The 18,856-nt window shown below is 39.7% G+C and overlaps 1 protein-coding gene across 1 annotated transcript in view; it reads right to left on the minus strand.

The window, feature by feature from the left end:
* Positions 1-18,856, minus strand: part of LOC123762946 (transmembrane protein 268) — a 60,774-nt gene that overhangs the window by 23,688 nt on the left and 18,230 nt on the right. Inside the window, 4 exon segments of the mRNA XM_045749780.2 lie at positions 178-411; positions 791-906; positions 1,579-1,822; positions 9,639-9,792. Of these exon segments, the coding sequence (XP_045605736.2) occupies positions 178-411; positions 791-906; positions 1,579-1,822; positions 9,639-9,792 (748 nt within the window).

The following is an 18,856-nucleotide window of genomic DNA, read 5'->3' on the forward strand; positions in this document are numbered from 1 at the left end:
GTATATAATTTAAATATTTATTCTCAAGCATAATCCAACAAAACAGTTTTAATATAAACATGAAAGAATGTTGACAGAGTTTTATTGTCAATTTTCAACAACATTAACAATTCAGATAAAAATAATCAGAGAAGTACAAATTAGACACTATTATAAATGTCTAAACTCCTTTCTTACCTTAATTTTTACCCACATGCAGAAAAATATAGCTGCTGCATTTATCATCAACCATGCAATGCCTGCTCCAAACAATGCAAGTTGTGACAGACCAGAGAAGAGAATACACAGCAGAATGGCGAACCCGAGAAAAATCCATGCCATCAAAATGCGCTTGTAGCACACACTGTACAACGTGAATCGGTAGTCATTAACTAGCTGGGACATTATGTGAACGTAGTCTTCCACTGTCAACTGTGGACATAAAATTACAGTTGAACGTTAAAAGTACCTTGGGGACTCGACTAAATAATCCACATAAACAGATAATACTGTATTCATGATTACATGAACATATTTAATAAAGAGTTCGCAGATGCAACTGCTGTAATTACAGATGGAATATCTAACTAAACTTGGGAATTGATACAATGTAAAAAAAACTTTGCACACACAAGTTCCTAGATTTTCATACATCTGCTTGAAGTACAGTAAAGTTTAAACTAAGCCTTGGATACTCTCAAATTGCAATATATTGGTTCCAACAAATACATGCTCTTTCTGAATCCAAATACTGTGATACAGTAACACCTAAGGGCAATATACAAAATATTAAAGTCCCACACAAACTCACCGTCAAACCCTGTGCCATCAATTCTTCTGGTACGAGCTCAGGACGAAACTGAGCTGGAGTAATCCAAGGCATTGAAGTGTTCTGGGGCAATAAGGTAACTATCACATCACCATTTGCTGAAAAAGTTGAATTGGTATTGTAAATTTGTGCATTAAAATGCTGTCTTTAGAGTTACATCAGGCGATGGCAAGTAGCAACTTATGGCTTACTAACTATCGTACCATGTAATAGACATCTACTTGAACCAATACAGTAGACTTCATAGTAGATATCTATATCTGATGGCATACTACTTTTACAATTACAGCATGCTGTATTTTAGTGAAATACCAAAATCAGCATAGAATTTATTTGAAAATAACATTGTGTGTGGTGAGAAATTAGATGGGTAACCGCAGAGTATAACTCTTGGCTACAAAAAATTTGATAAGCCTAATAGGCCTCTTGTTTCCAATATTGGTATACCAAATCTAACAGAGATACACAGGGCAAGAACCTTTACATTTGATAAAGCCCCTTACAGGCAAAATTATCTACAAATAATTTCTATTTATATCTTGAAGTTTCACTACATCACCATTGATTGACACTTTGAGCTGTAGTGAAACAAAATAAGAATACTGTATAGTACTGTAAAATAAAATACAGTACTCCACTTTTTTGTGGGATCTTAAATGCAGCAGTTGATGCCTTATTGTGATAGGGGATGAAATTAGCAAGAGTACTGTATTTATATACCGGTACCTATACTTACTATTACAAAAGTAGTATACTTTTTGAATACTTACAAAAGCCTTGTCTGATTACAGGCTGAGCATTAGCTGGAGGTCGTGCTGAAGGGTCATTTAGAGGCACATTGTGAAGCTGTGAAGCACTGAGCTGTGACATAGAGACCCGAGTTTCTCCTGTGTTGGACGAGATGCTTGTGGGTGTTGTTAGAGATGTAACAGATGGCTTGCGAACGCCATTGGCTGGTTCCGATATTGTTTTTGTTAGGGTTTTCTCTGGGCTACTGTGGTTCTCCAAGCTCACCTGAAACATTCACTTATCATATACTGTACTTTAAAAATCTGCAAGGGGCTCCCCTAATGAGTACTCAAAAGAGAAAGACCTCCAAAGAGCCTTAACTAAGTATGGTCTGACCATTATATACCCCTGAATAATACTCCACTGTTTTCAATGAGTAGGTTGTCTACCCATTATTAATCCTCCTAATTCTTTATTATTTAATCATCAAGCTGTTCTTGTTCATTTCCAAACCACTGTAGTGTCTAAAATTAAGACAATAGAGCATTTCTATTGACCCACTCAATAAACTTGTCTGTGGTCTTCTCTAATTTCTCTTCATTTACATTCATGAATGCCATATACAAATAAATTTTCAATGCTAACAGTGTGCATGCAGTACTGTAATTTCTTTTATCATCTTTACAGCAAACAGTCTACTTACACTGAATTATTGATAATTACATCCCCTCAACAATTGCAATTACTGTGTACAATTCTTCCAAACACCTTTCAAAGTATGTCCCAAAAATAAATTCCCCAATAATTTCTATGTTCATTCTTACTCAAAATTCTTACTTACTTAACCATGCTCAAGGTTCAGGCCATCTGATGCCATTCATGAAAGCCACCATGCATATTTTGGACAACCAAACTAAACTCAATTGTAATATATCTGCTGTTACTCCACACATTCTTGAGGCTTTGCCAGATTTTGACCTAATTAACAATGTCTGTTCTACACTCCTCTTAAATTTGTTTTGTTGAAGATAGTAAGCCTGTGTATATACGTATATATATTTTTAGGCTTCTATCGAGGTTCCCCCAAAGGTTGAATACTGACCCCTCCCCAGCATGCATCTCCATCATCAGAAGAGGGTATTAGGTCACCCCATGTGTGTGTCCATGGCACGTCCACTGGCGCCTAACCGGCGTCCAACACCGGTTTAATTCCCGTAGTCTCGCCTCGTAGCTCACACCTCTCAGCCCGGGTACTAGTCTGGTTGATACCTGGTTGATACCTGGTTGATGGGGTTCTGGGAGTTCTTCTACTCCCCAAGCCCGGCCCGAGGCCAGGCTCGACTTGTGAGAGTTTGGTCCACCAGGCTGTTGCTTGGAGCGGCCCGCAGGCCCACATACCCACCACAGCCCGGTTGGTCCGGCACTCCTTGTGGCAAGTCTGGTGGCAAACCTTTGAACCTTTACCAGTTTAGTCTTATGCTTGACTAGATATGGACTCCATGCTGGAGCCACATACTCCAGGATTGGTCTGACATATGTGGTATATGTTGTTCTGAAAGATTCCTTACACAAGTTTCTAAGTGCCGTTCTTGTGTTAGCCAACCTGGCATATGCCGCTGATGTTATCCTCTTGATATGAGCTTCAGGTGCCGGGTCTGGCGTGATATCTGTTACGTACTCCTAGCAGAATACGTATATAAATTTAAAATAAATATTATTTTATTTTATCATTGCATGTATATGTACACACATTGTGTTTTGGGTAAATTGTCGTGTGGTTTGGCAGCGTTAGTGGAGACAAGAGCGCGGTTGTCTCTGCACACGTCTATTACTTGATTGATACGGGAAAGCTGGACCTGTTCAGTTTGAGAGTTCCAGATGTCACTTTTATTTAGTTAGGAAATGTTTATATACTGTAATTAAACAGGTGTCATTATACTTATATATTTTGTAAGTAACTATTATATGTAACTTGCAGTCTTATGTGTTTTGAGAACAAGTGGTTGTTCAATTAGTTTATAATATTAAAAAGTCCTTAGTTTCCATCCCTCATCCTGGGATGAGGCAGACGGGAGGTGAGAATGTGGGTGGCGACAGAGCGAGAGTTCAGTAGTTTCGGGGAACTAGGAGGAGTAACAAGTGGGAGATAAGTCTGTTATTATTCATTTGTTGCCATAATTACTATTATATATATTGTGACATGACTATACAATCATATTCTATAAGTTAACTTTACCATCTGTGTTTTTATATTATACTGTTTTGAATATATAGCTATCATATTGTGTATCTATTCTTCAGTCCTAAATGAAGATTCTATTTTATGCTCATTACCAATTCAAGGGGTTATACTGGTGATTCGCTATTGAGAACAGCAGTTGTGTCGTATCCCTAGACTTATTAAAGTTTGGCTGCTGTAGGATCACGAGCCGTAACGTACGATAGGTAACAAAGAGTTATGGGGGCCTGTCCGGGATATATTGTCCCACTTTAACTTAACTATGCTAATCTAACCTTGCCTTCCTAGGTACCAGTGTCAAGTGTCTCTGTGTGTTTCTTAAGAACTATTCCATGTGCCAAGCAAGCCTTCCTGTGTGTCAAGTAACAACGTTTCACGATTTTGAGGTAAGTCATCCTATATATTTTGTTTGTGCAGTGAGGCCAAGCGAATTTTCAGTGTGGTGACAATTTTACAGTGAAGTGTAGTGCAGTGCCATTGTGTTAATTATTTTTGTGAATCAAGTGCCAAGTGTTAGTAACGATGGAGGAGAAAGTTGCAGCGTTGGTGGCTCACCCAGACTTTGAAGGGATTCAGAACCTTAAAAAGACTGAGTTAATTCAAATGGCAAATCATTTGGATTTGACCGCCAACAATAGAATGGTTAAAGCCCAAATATTGAAAGTCATTGTGACGCATTTTGTTGAGAATGGGGATTTAGATGAAGAAATTCTAGAAGAGTTAAGAGAGAAGTCGAGTGATCAGATGACGTTAAAGCGTCTTGAGTTAGAAGCTCGCCAATTAGAGCTTGAAGCTCAAAAAGAACAGCAAATATTAGAGGCTGAAGCTCGTCAAAGAGAGATTGAAGCTCAACAGCAACAGCAAATATTAGAGGCTGAAGCTCAGCAAAGGGAGCTAGAGACTAGGCGTTTAGAAATTGCGGCACAAAACCAGAGATGTTTAATTGAGTTGCAACTTGAAGCCACAAAGAAGCAACAAGCCGAGGAACAAACTAGGCAATTAGAGATTCAACAACAAATGGCTGACACTAACTTCAGGCTTGAATCACAGCGTATGGCAGCTGGGCATGGAAATACTAGTAATGTTTCAACAAATAGTGATAATAATCCCATCAGGATGAATAAGTATATAGAGTTGCCCAAGTTCAATGAGGAAGATCCTGAGGTTTTCTTTGCACATTTTAATAAAATTGCCATCAGTATGAACTGGCCAAGGGATCAGTGGGTAGCCATTATGCAGTCTCAATTTAAGGGGCGTAGTCAGGAGGTTTTCACATCCCTACCTGACTCTCATAGTTTTGATTATGACTTTGTAAAGAAAAGCATCCTCAATGCTTATCAATTAAATCCAGAGGCACACAGGCAAAAGTTCAGAAATCTAAGGAGGACAAGTGATCAGACAATAGCAGATTTTACTCGTCAGAAGACGAAATTTTGTAACAGATGGTTAAAGTCACTTCCAGTCACTGATTTTGATGCTTTAAAGAATCTTCTTATAATGGAAGAAGTATTGTCATGTCTCCCAGACCAGTTGTCTACTTTTATGGCAGAACAAAAGAATGTAACAGACATTGATGAGCTGTCAAAGCTCGCGGATGAGCATGAGTTGCTGACTAAGGCCCCGTTTACGGCCACTTCACCTAAGTCTAGTCGTAGAGTAAATTATAATGCTCACCGAACTCCTTATCAGAATCCATCCAGTCCTAGTACTCCAGTTACTCCCATGAGCTCTTCTCTTACAAAACCTAACCCTGCTACTTCATTGTCAGGAATGTCAAATAATAATAAGGTTATTTCTAAACCTACAGTTGGTTCTACCAGTGTGTCCACTGTAAGGTCCTGTTCCCATTGTAAGAGAAAAGGCCATGGAATTCATTCATGTTTTATATTGCACCCTGAGTTACGACCAACTGGTCTCATTTATTGCAGAGGTGTGCAAAATAAACTTACTAATAAACATGTAACTGTAAACCCCAATTGGGTGAAACAGTATTCACCATATATGTCTTCAGGTGAAGTCTTGTGTATTAATGGAAAGTGGAAGCCAGTGGTTATTCTTCGTGATACAGGTGCTTCCCAAACCATAATTTCATCCAGTATTCTTTCTGATGTTGAAAAGAGAGAGACAGGAAAGTTTGTTGTTCTTCAGAGTGTTGCAGGATGTAAAACTGTACCTCTAATAGACATTAATTTCAGATCCACCATTACACCACGTTTATGCACTGTGGGTGTTAGTACACAGTTGCCCATCCCAGGTGTGGATGTTATATTGGGTAATGATGTGGCCATAAATCATGTTGTGGGTGAGATTGATCCCCGTTTGTGTAAACAGCCAGTTGCAGACCATGTTTATTCTGCCTGTGCGGAAATTAGTTCTATGAATGAACCTGTTGTAGAAGATGGTTTTGTCCATTCTACCTGTGCTGATGTCAGTACTAATATAAATCCAGTTGTCAGTTCTGATGTTGTTGCTCAAGCATTTGTTCCAGTAACCAGTACCCCTTCAGTGGAGAAGTGGGATGTGGTTGTTCCAGATTCCTGTGTGGCCGATTTAGTTGTTGAGAGTAAGCCTGATACTATGACTCTGCTTTATTCCAATAAATTGGGAAAGGATGTCCATGTACCATTGTCTTGCCCGCTCACTACGAACGTTGTGCCAGGAGTTGAGAGAAACTTAAAAGCCACGACTCTGTATTCCAGCCAAGTGAATGGTCTAGGACAAGATGTCGGGTTGGCAGAAGTATTCCCGCTCACTCCAAGTTTAGAATCAGTTGTCGAGAGTAAGTCTGTTGTAGAGGCCCCGCCTCACCCTAGTCAAGGTGATATAATAGGGGAGGAGGTCAAACTACCTGTTACTTGCCCGCTCGCTTCAGATTCCCTTCATTTATGTGCTTTGAGTAGAACTGACCCTAAGATTTCAGAGAGAAGCAAGGAGACAGTCTGTATTGTAGATCCAGTTTTGGAGAGTGTGGGAAAGCAGCCAGAGGATCAGCTTCTGTTGAGTAGATGGAGACCCATTGAGCCTCCCTCTTCAGTTGTCTGTGAGGATGTGACCCAGCTTGGTAGTGATATTGTTGATTGTGAGCAGACAGTACTCCAAGCAGCTCCAGAAGTCATGGGAGGAAATTTTGGTAAAATCATTAAGAGTGGTAAAGCAGCAATTGGATCTAAGTTGAGGAGTTGTGATTCTTATTCTATGTGGAGGAAGTATTTCTCATTGTGTACATTGAGTCAGAGTGTGTGTAGGATGTTGAAATCTACTTTTATTCTGCAGGAGCCATTTTCTTGTGAAGTAATGGACTGTGGGACATCTTTGTCAAGCCTTGTGGTGGAGCAGAGAGAGTTTACTCAAGTAGGTTGTGCATCCAGTTCTGAGGAAGTGGTGAGTTATGCTAGAGCAGTGTCTCTATATTCAGATCCAGTTAATTTTGATGCACGAGTGATAAAAGTGTATGTTCCACTCAAAGGTGGTGTTGATTTTCAGAATCATATTGTGGGTGAAGGATTAAATCATACTGGGGAGCAGATGTTTGAGGCTCCAGGTGTGCAATTCAAGTTGGAGGATAAGGTTATCCTACCTAGTGTTAATCATTGTGAAGGGTTTCAGATTGTCCTTGGGCGTTTTCCAGGTAATCTGCTGTTCATCTTCAAGATGTTAAGACCCTTAAACCTCTTGGATGATTGGTTGTCATCAGACGTAAATCACTTGGGAAGTGATGGTGAGGGTTGTAAAGTTTTCGGCATGTTTTATTTAGTCTCTTGGAAGACTAGACGGTTGATGAACGTGTGTGTTGTGTTCAAGTTCACCATCAGAGGGTGTGAACTTGTCTTGAGAGTTATGATTGAGATATGGTGCCTAGGCATATGCCTGTTTTCTTTCACTGATCGTTATGACAGAGTTATGAGGCAATTGATTTCTGTGTTCCTTATGGATCATCTGAGTCAGTTCGATCAGGTAGTCTTTGCACTTATCTTGGGTTGTATTTCTTGGTTGGAAGGTCAAAGGTTTGATAAGTCGGTGTCTTGTGTTTCGGAAGGTTCTATGAATGGGAAAGTTTTATGCATAATTGTGAGGTTTAATGCTACTTTCTCTAATTTTAGTATCCATTGGGCGAGAGTATGTGTTCCACAGAGGATCAAGAGTGATGAGCAGATGCCTGTGTCAGAGCATACCCAGGAGAAGTCCCAAATCTACTCAACATCCAGTCAGTTTCAAATTAGCAGTTCAGCTCCAGAAAAAGGGAGTAATGGAAAGAGGAGGCTGTCTTGGGAAAATTCACCATGTGGAAAAGGAATCACATGGAAAAATGAAACTGATCTTGGAGAAATAGTAGAAACATGTGAAAAGCAAAATTGCCATGATAACTGTGTGAAAGCAGCTACCTTTATTGACAATTCTATTCATGCTACTAATGATAATGTAGATAGGAGTGTGAAATATGATCTAAAACAAAGTGAAATAAATGAGATAGTACCTTGGAGAGATAAATTTGCATACTCCAGTGACACAAATGTAGAACATAGTCATAAGACTGAAATTTCTGAGTTTCCTGTAAGACTATATTTGGAGTGTTTTCATTTTTGTCCAGAAATGTGTTCTTATTACTTATACATGTTTGGTGTAATTAATACCATAAATCTCAAGTGTCATACATTTTACTTTGAAAAAAATGCCATTGATCTTCAATCTATTGCATTTTTTTTCTTGGAGGTGGAAGTGTTACGTACTCCTAGCAGAATACGTATATAAATTTAAAATAAATATTATTTTATTTTATCATTGCATGTATATGTACACACATTGTGTTTTGGGTAAATTGTCGTGTGGTTTGGCAGCGTTAGTGGAGACAAGAGCGCGGTTGTCTCTGCACACGTCTATTACTTGATTGATACGGGAAAGCTGGACCTGTTCAGTTTGAGAGTTCCAGATGTCACTTTTATTTAGTTAGGAAATGTTTATATACTGTAATTAAACAGGTGTCATTATACTTATATATTTTGTAAGTAACTATTATATGTAACTTGCAGTCTTATGTGTTTTGAGAACAAGTGGTTGTTCAATTAGTTTATAATATTAAAAAGTCCTTAGTTTCCATCCCTCATCCTGGGATGAGGCAGACGGGAGGTGAGAATGTGGGTGGCGACAGAGCGAGAGTTCAGTAGTTTCGGGGAACTAGGAGGAGTAACAAGTGGGAGATAAGTCTGTTATTATTCATTTGTTGCCATAATTACTATTATATATATTGTGACATGACTATACAATCATATTCTATAAGTTAACTTTACCATCTGTGTTTTTATATTATACTGTTTTGAATATATAGCTATCATATTGTGTATCTATTCTTCAGTCCTAAATGAAGATTCTATTTTATGCTCATTACCAATTCAAGGGGTTATACTGGTGATTCGCTATTGAGAACAGCAGTTGTGTCGTATCCCTAGACTTATTAAAGTTTGGCTGCTGTAGGATCACGAGCCGTAACGTACGATAGGTAACAATATCAACCCCCAGGTCTTTCTCTCTCTCTCTGACTCTTGAAGTATTTCATCTCTTTTTTTGTCTTTTAACAGACAGGTTATTGACTGAGTGAGTGAGTGAGAGAGAGAGAGAGAGAGAGAGAGAGAGTGTGCGAGCGAGTGAGTGAGTGTGTGTGTGTAATTACCTAAGTGTAATTACCTAAGTGTAGTTACAGGATGAGAGCTACGCACGTGGTGTCCCGTCTTCCCAGCACTCTTTGTCATATAACGCTTCGAGTGAGTGAGTGTTCGAGTGAGTGAGTGTTCGAGTGAGTGAGTGATCGAGTGAGTGTGTGTGTGTGTCTGTGTGTTGGGTCATTATGACAGGCAGAATGTGGCTTACCTGGACTGACTGAGCATCAATAACAGCAGGCGTACTGCCATCTTTAGCTACTGACTGGTGGTTCCCGTCCTCCTCTTCGAACTGTACCCAGCTCTTGACCGGACCCCCATTACTGCCACCCCCGCCGTCCTTGGCGCCCGGGCTACTCATTACGCTGCAAAGAAACAATAAGAACATAAGAACATAAGAACAAAGGTAACTGCAGAAGGCCTATTGGCCCATACGAGGCAGCTCCTATTCTATAACCACCCAATCCCACTCATATACTTGTCCAACCCGCGCTTGAAACAATCGAGGGACACCACCTCCACCACGTTACGCGACAATTGGTTCCACAAATCAACAACCCTGTTACTGAACCAGTATTTACCCAAGTCTTTCCTAAATCTAAACTTATCCAATTTATACCCATTGTGTCGTGTTCTGTCTTGTGTTGATATTTTTAATACCCTATTAATATCCCCCCTGTTATGTCCATTCATCCACTTGTAAACCTCTATCATGTCACCCCTAACTCTTCGCCTTTCCAGTGAATGCAACTTTAAGCTTTGTTAATCTTTCTTCATATAAAAGATTTCTAATTTGGGGAATTAACTTAGTCATTCTATGTTGGACACGTTCAAGTGAATTTATATCCATTCTATAATACGGCGACCAAAACTGAACTGCATAATCTAAATGGGGCCTAACCAGAGCAAGATATAGCTTAAGAACCAAACAAGATATAGCTTAAGAACCACATCAATGACATCATTACCCACTTAATTAATACAATGTTCACCATTATCAAGTAATGCCAAACAATACTAGATTACATGTTATTGAAACGGGAAATAAACAATGTCAAACAACAACAATGTACTCGTTTTATGCATTTACTACAGAAAGATTCATCTATGGACTTCCTTTACCCTCCGCCCCCTAAAAAAAAACTTAAAATACTAAACGAAATGGAAGATATTAATCCAGACCACATCCTTAAAATGTTCAATGTAATTCACACAAGAGGCAACGACTTAAGCTCGACAAGTAACATTGTAGAACATAATATGTTTTTCACCCATAGCTAAACTCACAGAATGGCCTATACACGCCACAGCCGTGAACCAGCTTAAAATACAATTGGAGAACATGCAGAGAACTTTCACTGCGTGAATTAAGTAAAACATCTAAATTATTGGGACCACTTAAAATTCCTCAAGCTGTGATCAATAGATCGCACGCAAGAGATGGATGATAATTTACACCTGGAAAATATTAGAGAAACTGGTTTCAAAACTGCACACTAAATTAATTTGTACGCGACCAAGAGTCATGACAATGTGTAAAAAAAAGCCCCGTTGAAAAAGGTAAGAGTGCAACAGGTAATCTTAGTAACAATTCTATTAACATTGGAGGCCGAAGGCATTTTCATAACCTCCCTCTAAAGATGAGGGATATAATTAACCGACCTCTTTCGGTATTTAATAAGGAACTTGATAACCATCTCCAAGGGTAACCTGATCAACCAGGCTGCGATTTCTACGTCAGAATGCGTACAGGGGATCAAACCAGGAGCACTGGTCAAAGACCGGGTGCAGGAACATTAACCCTACGGGTCACTAAATGAATTTTAGGATATAATGAAGGAACTTTTGACAAACTAGTGGCTTCCTGTTGCCGCTGAGGCCACTAGAGAAGGCGGCTCTCGGGTAAATGCAATAAATATACTATGATGTAGGAATTAAATATGAACACATTTCTTAAAGTAACATAATACATAGGCCGAAGTTTACGATCTAACACAGGTGTTCCATTCAGGTTGAGTGGTAACCAGTACAGGAACATTTTCATCTGTGGTCGATAGGGAGGGGTTAGAGACCCGTTACTCTCACTGCACTGCGCAGCGGGTTACTGAGCGCTCACCCACACAAGGTGCGTGTGTCATCCCGCGAGGCTTCACCCATGACGAATCATCATTCACGTTTATGTGCAGGTTTCGAACCTCTGAACTGTACGTCCGGACGTCAGGCACTGCGTCCTGATGTGCTCCTCCGAGCGCACATCACTCAATGACACGCTTTTTAATTAGTACATTTGGGTACAACTGCATCTATTCAGCTTCTCTAGACTACATGTACGAGTTAGCTACGTGTTGATAAAAATCCTCATCTCGCAGGATGGTTAGTCATACAAGCCTATACATACATACAATTTTGAGTGCATTATGAGGCTATCCACGAGAGTTAACAGTTATTAAAAAGCTCCAGGTACCTCATGCTGGCAGATATGAAAGGTCTAATGACTTTCGTTATTATGTTTGGTATGGTATGTTTATTGAAATAATAAGATACATCTCAAAAGGATAAAGTAGCTTAGGCTCTTTCTACCCTTCTTCGTGTGTGAGATCATGATATATATAGTTCCTGCTCACAGAGTTTGTACCTGTGGCAGGGTAGCCGCCTGCTACCCTGCCACAGGTAACGGTAACCCAACCTGATCCTGACAACCACATGTCGCTGTAACCACATGTCACACAGGGACATGTGGTTGTCAGGTTGTCAGCGACATTAGGCAGCACCAGTCGTCCTAGTGGACGATTGGTGCTGCCCATATACAGTTTTCAGATCTAAACAAATAGTAGCATTTTATGCTGGTACTTTCAGGGCTTTTCGGAGTCGGTAATTTCATCTCACATAAATATTTCATCAGATTTCCAAAAACTGTGTGCATCACAAAGCCTGGTGTTTAATGTCTATTTTGTCATCCACCGCCTTTCAGGTAAAGATAACGAAAAACACCTTAGAGAATGCGATAGTGTGACAAAGGTGTCGGAAAATCCGACACCATTTAATAATATACAGACAGATAATAAGTGCTGCTGTATTACCAACAAGTTACCCATAGAAAACGTAACTTGTAGTGGAATTACCGTCTAAAGAAAACGGGATATCATCACCACATACTATTATAATTCACCACCTATTATGGTGGGAATTATTCTTAAATACATTAGTCTTTGGACTTTACCATCATAAAAACATCTTATATAAATTAACTTAATTATCAATATTAAAGTAGAGTAAATGTGACCCTTCTATCACGTTCTGAAATCTGGACAATGTAAGCCAGGCGTCAGAGTGGAGGAAGGAGGGCAGCCATTGTTGTGTCACCTCCGAGACGTGTGGAGCGAGTTCGGCTCCTATCATTCTGGACAATGTCGGCCAGTGACGTCAATAGAATGGAGTGTTAGATGCAGCCATTGTTATATGAGACCAGAGGCTCACACGGGAGCAAATTCGGCTCCTGTTAAATTTACTTGGACGTAGTGTTATGGAACCCAAAGGTGTAACATTGTCAACACGCTGTCTACAAATACAAGTTAAGTGTCTATCCGAAACCCGTTTATCATTCATTTATGGCCATTAATGTCAGGATATAGGGTTAGCCGGTTAGAACGCGAAATCGCCTCAAACTAAAGGTAATTAAGCCAGGTCTTTAATGTTCCATGTACTGTTTTCTCTGAAATACTTGTCATATATAGGATTCTGGCTTCACAGCTAGCGCACTTTTGACAGGTCAAGACGAGGATGCAAGATTGTGCACCAGTTACTGGGTGATATGGAAGCTACCTCAAAGAGGATAATTTGGTGTCTACACCCTAGTTATACCTGGTGGACTAACCTGCTGTACTATAAGATAAGGAACCTCATCAATGTATGTAGCTATTACTGTAATTTGATTGGCTGCATATATATAAACTAATAAACCCCCCCTAATGTGTAGAGGATCGATTTGTGAGATTATGAGATTATTGCAGAAATACAGTCCACTTATCATTATACAAATTGCTATCGAAGTATATAAATTAACGTAAATATAAATCTCACAGGTCGGTTCCCACATTATTTGGACCTTCGGAACCGGAATATTCGGTCCTTTGAACCCACATTTGGTCATCTTAGTACCGGATAAACCAGTTATCCAGTGGATTCATTAAATATACTAGTGCAGTGTTATTTAAACAAAGGCCAGCCAGTCAAAGACAGCGGCGAAGCCTCGTGGGAGCTCAGGAGCCTCCCTCAGCCCAGTTCAGCCTTCGTCAGCGGTTTCATGCACACCCACAGATATTTGGTGGCGTGTTATTTCGTGAAATGACAGCGCTAATATAGAATCCAGCCAAATTAGTGACTGTGTCTTCGCGAGATTGTTCACGGATTTCGTGGTGTTACATTTCGCGAGAGATTATCTACGAATTTTGTGGAGTTTATTTCGCGAGGTCACTAATAATATTTAATACTTCTAGATAATAATAGAAGTTTCATAGAGGCTAATTAAGAGGCTATTATCAATAATTGTGTATATTATTTCTCCAAAATAGAGAATTATTTAATATATATTGCACTAGTGATCACAGTATAATATTTACTAATTGCCAACCCACAACAGGGTAGGATATGACTAGTTGAACTATTATTGTTCATCCTAGTCCCATTATTACAATAGTCAGTTGTACTATATTGAACAACCTAACACCATTAATGAATGGTCCAGACCCTATTTTGGGTGTAATTTTTATCAACTCGAGTTGAGTTGTATATATAATAAATTACTTATGATCATTACACCTTTGAGTGATTAATTAGTGTCTCTACCATCCTAGGGTGATATAGAAGAGCTAACCTAAAGGTACTTCCAGTGACACTGGTTTATCACTCAAATCATTAGTGTGTATGATTGTATATATATAATGTGTATTAATTTTAAGTGCTAACCTCTAGTAGAGGTAGGATACAGCCTAGCGAGTGCAGAATTTACCCTAGGCTACCATCAGTGCTTGTTCAGTATTATGAGCAGCCCAAGTACAAGCCCCACAAGGCTTCACCAACGAGCCAGTATGGATAATGCAGGGAGAATGAAAAGAACCCTTGCAGGTCTTAAAGGCCACTTAACAAGACAGATCAAGAAATGTGAAGATTTGTCACAACAATCAACAGTTGATTATGCTGACCTGGAAAGCTATTATCAAGCAGCTGCAGGTAAATTTGAGCAAATCAAATGCCAAATGGCTGTCCTTGTGGGGACAGACTATTGCCATCAATTCATTGGTAGCCCAACTAAATATCAGGGCATAACCATGTTAAACTCTGCAGGAGGTAAATTACTCTCAGGCCCAGTATCAAGCCTGAGGAGACCTATGCCTGCAGATAAACAATACCAGTAGAAACCTAAATTCGTCAGCTGATTATATTTCTCCAGTAGCATTATACTAAGGAGATTACAGCTGACTATACCAACAGAGGTTGATGTTAGTATCATCATATAAAGCTGGAGATGAGTTCATGAGGCTTCAGTGGCAAATCAGTGAACAGTAGCCTAAAACAGCTACAAGTCACTGCGACCAATGTCACTGAACCCACTGCAGTCTCAGAACCATACTTTACTTTAATGATGAGCTATTCAATCCTCTGAATCAATTAACTAAATTAAACCCCAATAAATCTGATGACTGATTTGATACATTTATTATTTAATCAAGATGTATTCCATGGGCCTCAGTGTTTATATATCAGTGACCAGTTACCTGAAGAAACTTCAAGTTATATCTAATGTCACTGATCTCACTGCAGTCCCTGAATCATACTTGACTGTAGTACTTGATCACATCCAGTCTTCTGGGTTAAATAATATGTAATTAGGCTTGAATATTAGCCTTTCAAGAGTTGACAGGGAAATGAAATCGCATTAGACTTCTAACCCCTGCAACTCTAGTACGGGACATCCGTCCTGTACGAACAGACACACAAATGTGTGATTACTAACTACTAACATCAAATTAATCTAATAATTCGAAGGAGGAGTATCGGTGTTCGTCTGTTCTAATTAGGACTTCGACCCGTGAGCAGCCCCTGGGGAATTATGTCGGAAAATCCGACACCATTTAATAATATACAGACAGATAATAAGTGCTGCTGTATTACCAACAAGTTACCCATAGAAAACGTAACTTGTAGTGGAATTACCGTCTAAAGAAAACGGGATATCATCACCACATACTATTATAATTCACCACCTATTATGGTGGGAATTATTCTTAAATACATTAGTCTTTGGACTTTACCATCATAAAAACATCTTATATAAATTAACTTAATTATCAATATTAAAGTAGAGTAAATGTGACCCTTCTATCACGTTCTGAAATCTGGACAATGTAAGCCAGGCGTCAGAGTGGAGGAAGGAGGGCAGCCATTGTTGTGTCACCTCCGAGACGTGTGGAGCGAGTTCGGCTCCTATCATTCTGGACAATGTCGGCCAGTGACGTCAATAGAATGGAGTGTTAGATGCAGCCATTGTTATATGAGACCAGAGGCTCACACGGGAGCAAATTCGGCTCCTGTTAAATTTACTTGGACGTAGTGTTATGGAACCCAAAGGTGTAACATTGTCAACACGCTGTCTACAAATACAAGTTAAGTGTCTATCCGAAACCCGTTTATCATTCATTTATGGCCATTAATGTCAGGATATAGGGTTAGCCGGTTAGAACGCGAAATCGCCTCAAACTAAAGGTAATTAAGCCAGGTCTTTAATGTTCCATGTACTGTTTTCTCTGAAATACTTGTCATATATAGGATTCTGGCTTCACAGCTAGCGCACTTTTGACAGGTCAAGACGAGGATGCAAGATTGTGCACCAGTTACTGGGTGATATGGAAGCTACCTCAAAGAGGATAATTTGGTGTCTACACCCTAGTTATACCTGGTGGACTAACCTGCTGTACTATAAGATAAGGAACCTCATCAATGTATGTAGCTATTACTGTAATTTGATTGGCTGCATATATATAAACTAATAAACCCCCCCTAATGTGTAGAGGATCGATTTGTGAGATTATGAGATTATTGCAGAAATACAGTCCACTTATCATTATACAAATTGCTATCGAAGTATATAAATTAACGTAAATATAAATCTCACAGGTCGGTTCCCACAAAAGGAGTCTGGCAGTGTATTTGAACACTGTTGAACATTGTCAAACAAAAAAAGTAAGGAAATACTAGAATCCTGTAAGGGTAGTCAAGAAGCAAACTACACCTAAAGAACTGGTCGAGGAAGTCACAACTTTGAAGGTCACATTCGACAAGGAATCCGAACGTCAGTACAGTTCAAGTACGTTTATTGAGACAATAAAATACATCTCAAAGGGATAGAGTAGCTGAGGATATTTCTACCTTCCCGTCAGTACAGTTCAATTATAACACAACAGGTACAACAAAGCTTGTAGGCGAGGCATCAAAATTCAGACCTCAACCCCACCCCCGTACTCACTGACAGGTAATCATTGACAGGCAAACACCGGAAACACCTCCAAATTTATCACATTCTCTCACATAAACGCTCGAGCCGGAAGTATGCACAATAAGCAGACTATCAGCAGTGATCAGCGTTGTAAATAGCCTCCAATACGTGTGCTTAACTTGGGATCCTAATATGGCGCAAACCCGAATTGCGCAAAGATACACGTTGGTGATATTAAAATAAAGAACAGAATATATATATATATATATATATATATATATATATAATATATATATATATATATATATATATATATATATATATATATATATATATATATATATATATATATACTGGTTAATATTATATACATGAATTGCCACGTCCGTGATGCAAAGTATATACAAAAATAAGATAACTGATATTGGGTATATTTCATGAAAACAAATTCGTGTTAGAAACATTGGTGCAATGAGGAACAAGAGGTTGTGAGAGGCTGCGATATACACGACACACAGCGTACCTCCGCTATGTCTGGCATTTCCAATATATCGTCAGGGAAGCCTAATCTTGTGGAAATAGCATGCCCTTCAGGGGGTCCCGGGAAGGGTAAACCAAGTACGCCTGTGTCATAAGCTAGGAATATGGCACCAGCCAGCTCAATACTGCCCCTCCTCACACCTGACCCTCGCCTCACACCTGACCCTTCACACACCAGCGAGCATGTGACACACCAGGTATGTCACACGTTCGCCAGACCATCACTGGTGTGTCACACGTTCGCCAGGTCATAATTTATTGGGTGGTGGAAGCAGAGGCAACATTCCGCCCCGCATGAGTGCCGGAAGCTCTCCATTACCGGCCGCTTTGTTGCACCTGATCATATCAAGTCTACTCACCTACTTGTGCCTGACGGATTTAGCTATAGCTCTTTGACCCAGCCTTCTAAGCCGCCGGCTGTACAATCCAATGAATCTTGACCTATTTTGCCATCATGTGTACTTTTCAAATTATCAATAGAGTCCGTATTTTTCCTGCAAAATGGTCATTCAGTTCATTTCATTATCCTACGATTCTTACAGCTCTTTTGTGTGTACAGACTGTGTAGTACTTTTGTGTAGTACTACGTGTGTTCGACAAAAAGTGTGTACTTTTTTGTACAGCCCTAGTTGTATTCATCTAGTTGTGCTTGCGGGGGTTGAACTCTGCTCTTTCGGCCCGCCTCTCAATTGTCAATCAACTGTTTCTAACTACTACTACTACTACTTTTTTTTTTACGCCATACACACACACACACCAGGAAGCAGCCCGTGACAGCTGACTAATTCCCAGGTACCTATTTACTGCTAGGTAACAGGGACATAGGGTGAAAGAAACTCTGCCCAATGTTTCTCGCCGGCGCCCGGGATCGAACCCGGGGCCACAGGATCACGTGTCCAGCGTGCTGTCCGCTCGACCACAGGCCCCTCGCGCGTGTGTAATTACCTAAATGTAGTTACAGGATGAGAGCTACGCTCGTGGTGTCCCGTCTTCCCATTACTCTTGTCATATTAGGCTTTGAAACTACTGACGGTTTTGGCCTCCACCACCTTCTCACTTAACTTGTTCCAACCGTTTACCACTCTGCAAAAGAAAACTTTCTAATATTTTTTCGGCACTTTTGTTTGCTTTGCTTGAATCTGTGTCCTCTTTGTTCGTGATGTTGCTGGTTTCAGGAATTCATCTTTGTCAATTTGGTATATTTCTGTTAGTATTTTGTAAGTGGTGATCATATCTTTTTTTCTTTCAATGTTCTAGTTTCAGCATGTTTAACGCCTCTAGTCTCTCCTCGTAACGCTTGTTTTTCCAGTACCAGAAGCACATGAAGCTCGTGCTTCAATAGTCGGCCTATTCTAATTATGATGAGTTTTTTGTTTAAATTTTAAAATCCATGACAC

The sequence above is a fragment of the Procambarus clarkii genome, chromosome 47 (assembly GCF_040958095.1).
Source record: "Procambarus clarkii isolate CNS0578487 chromosome 47, FALCON_Pclarkii_2.0, whole genome shotgun sequence".
NCBI lineage: Eukaryota > Metazoa > Arthropoda > Malacostraca > Decapoda > Cambaridae > Procambarus > Procambarus clarkii.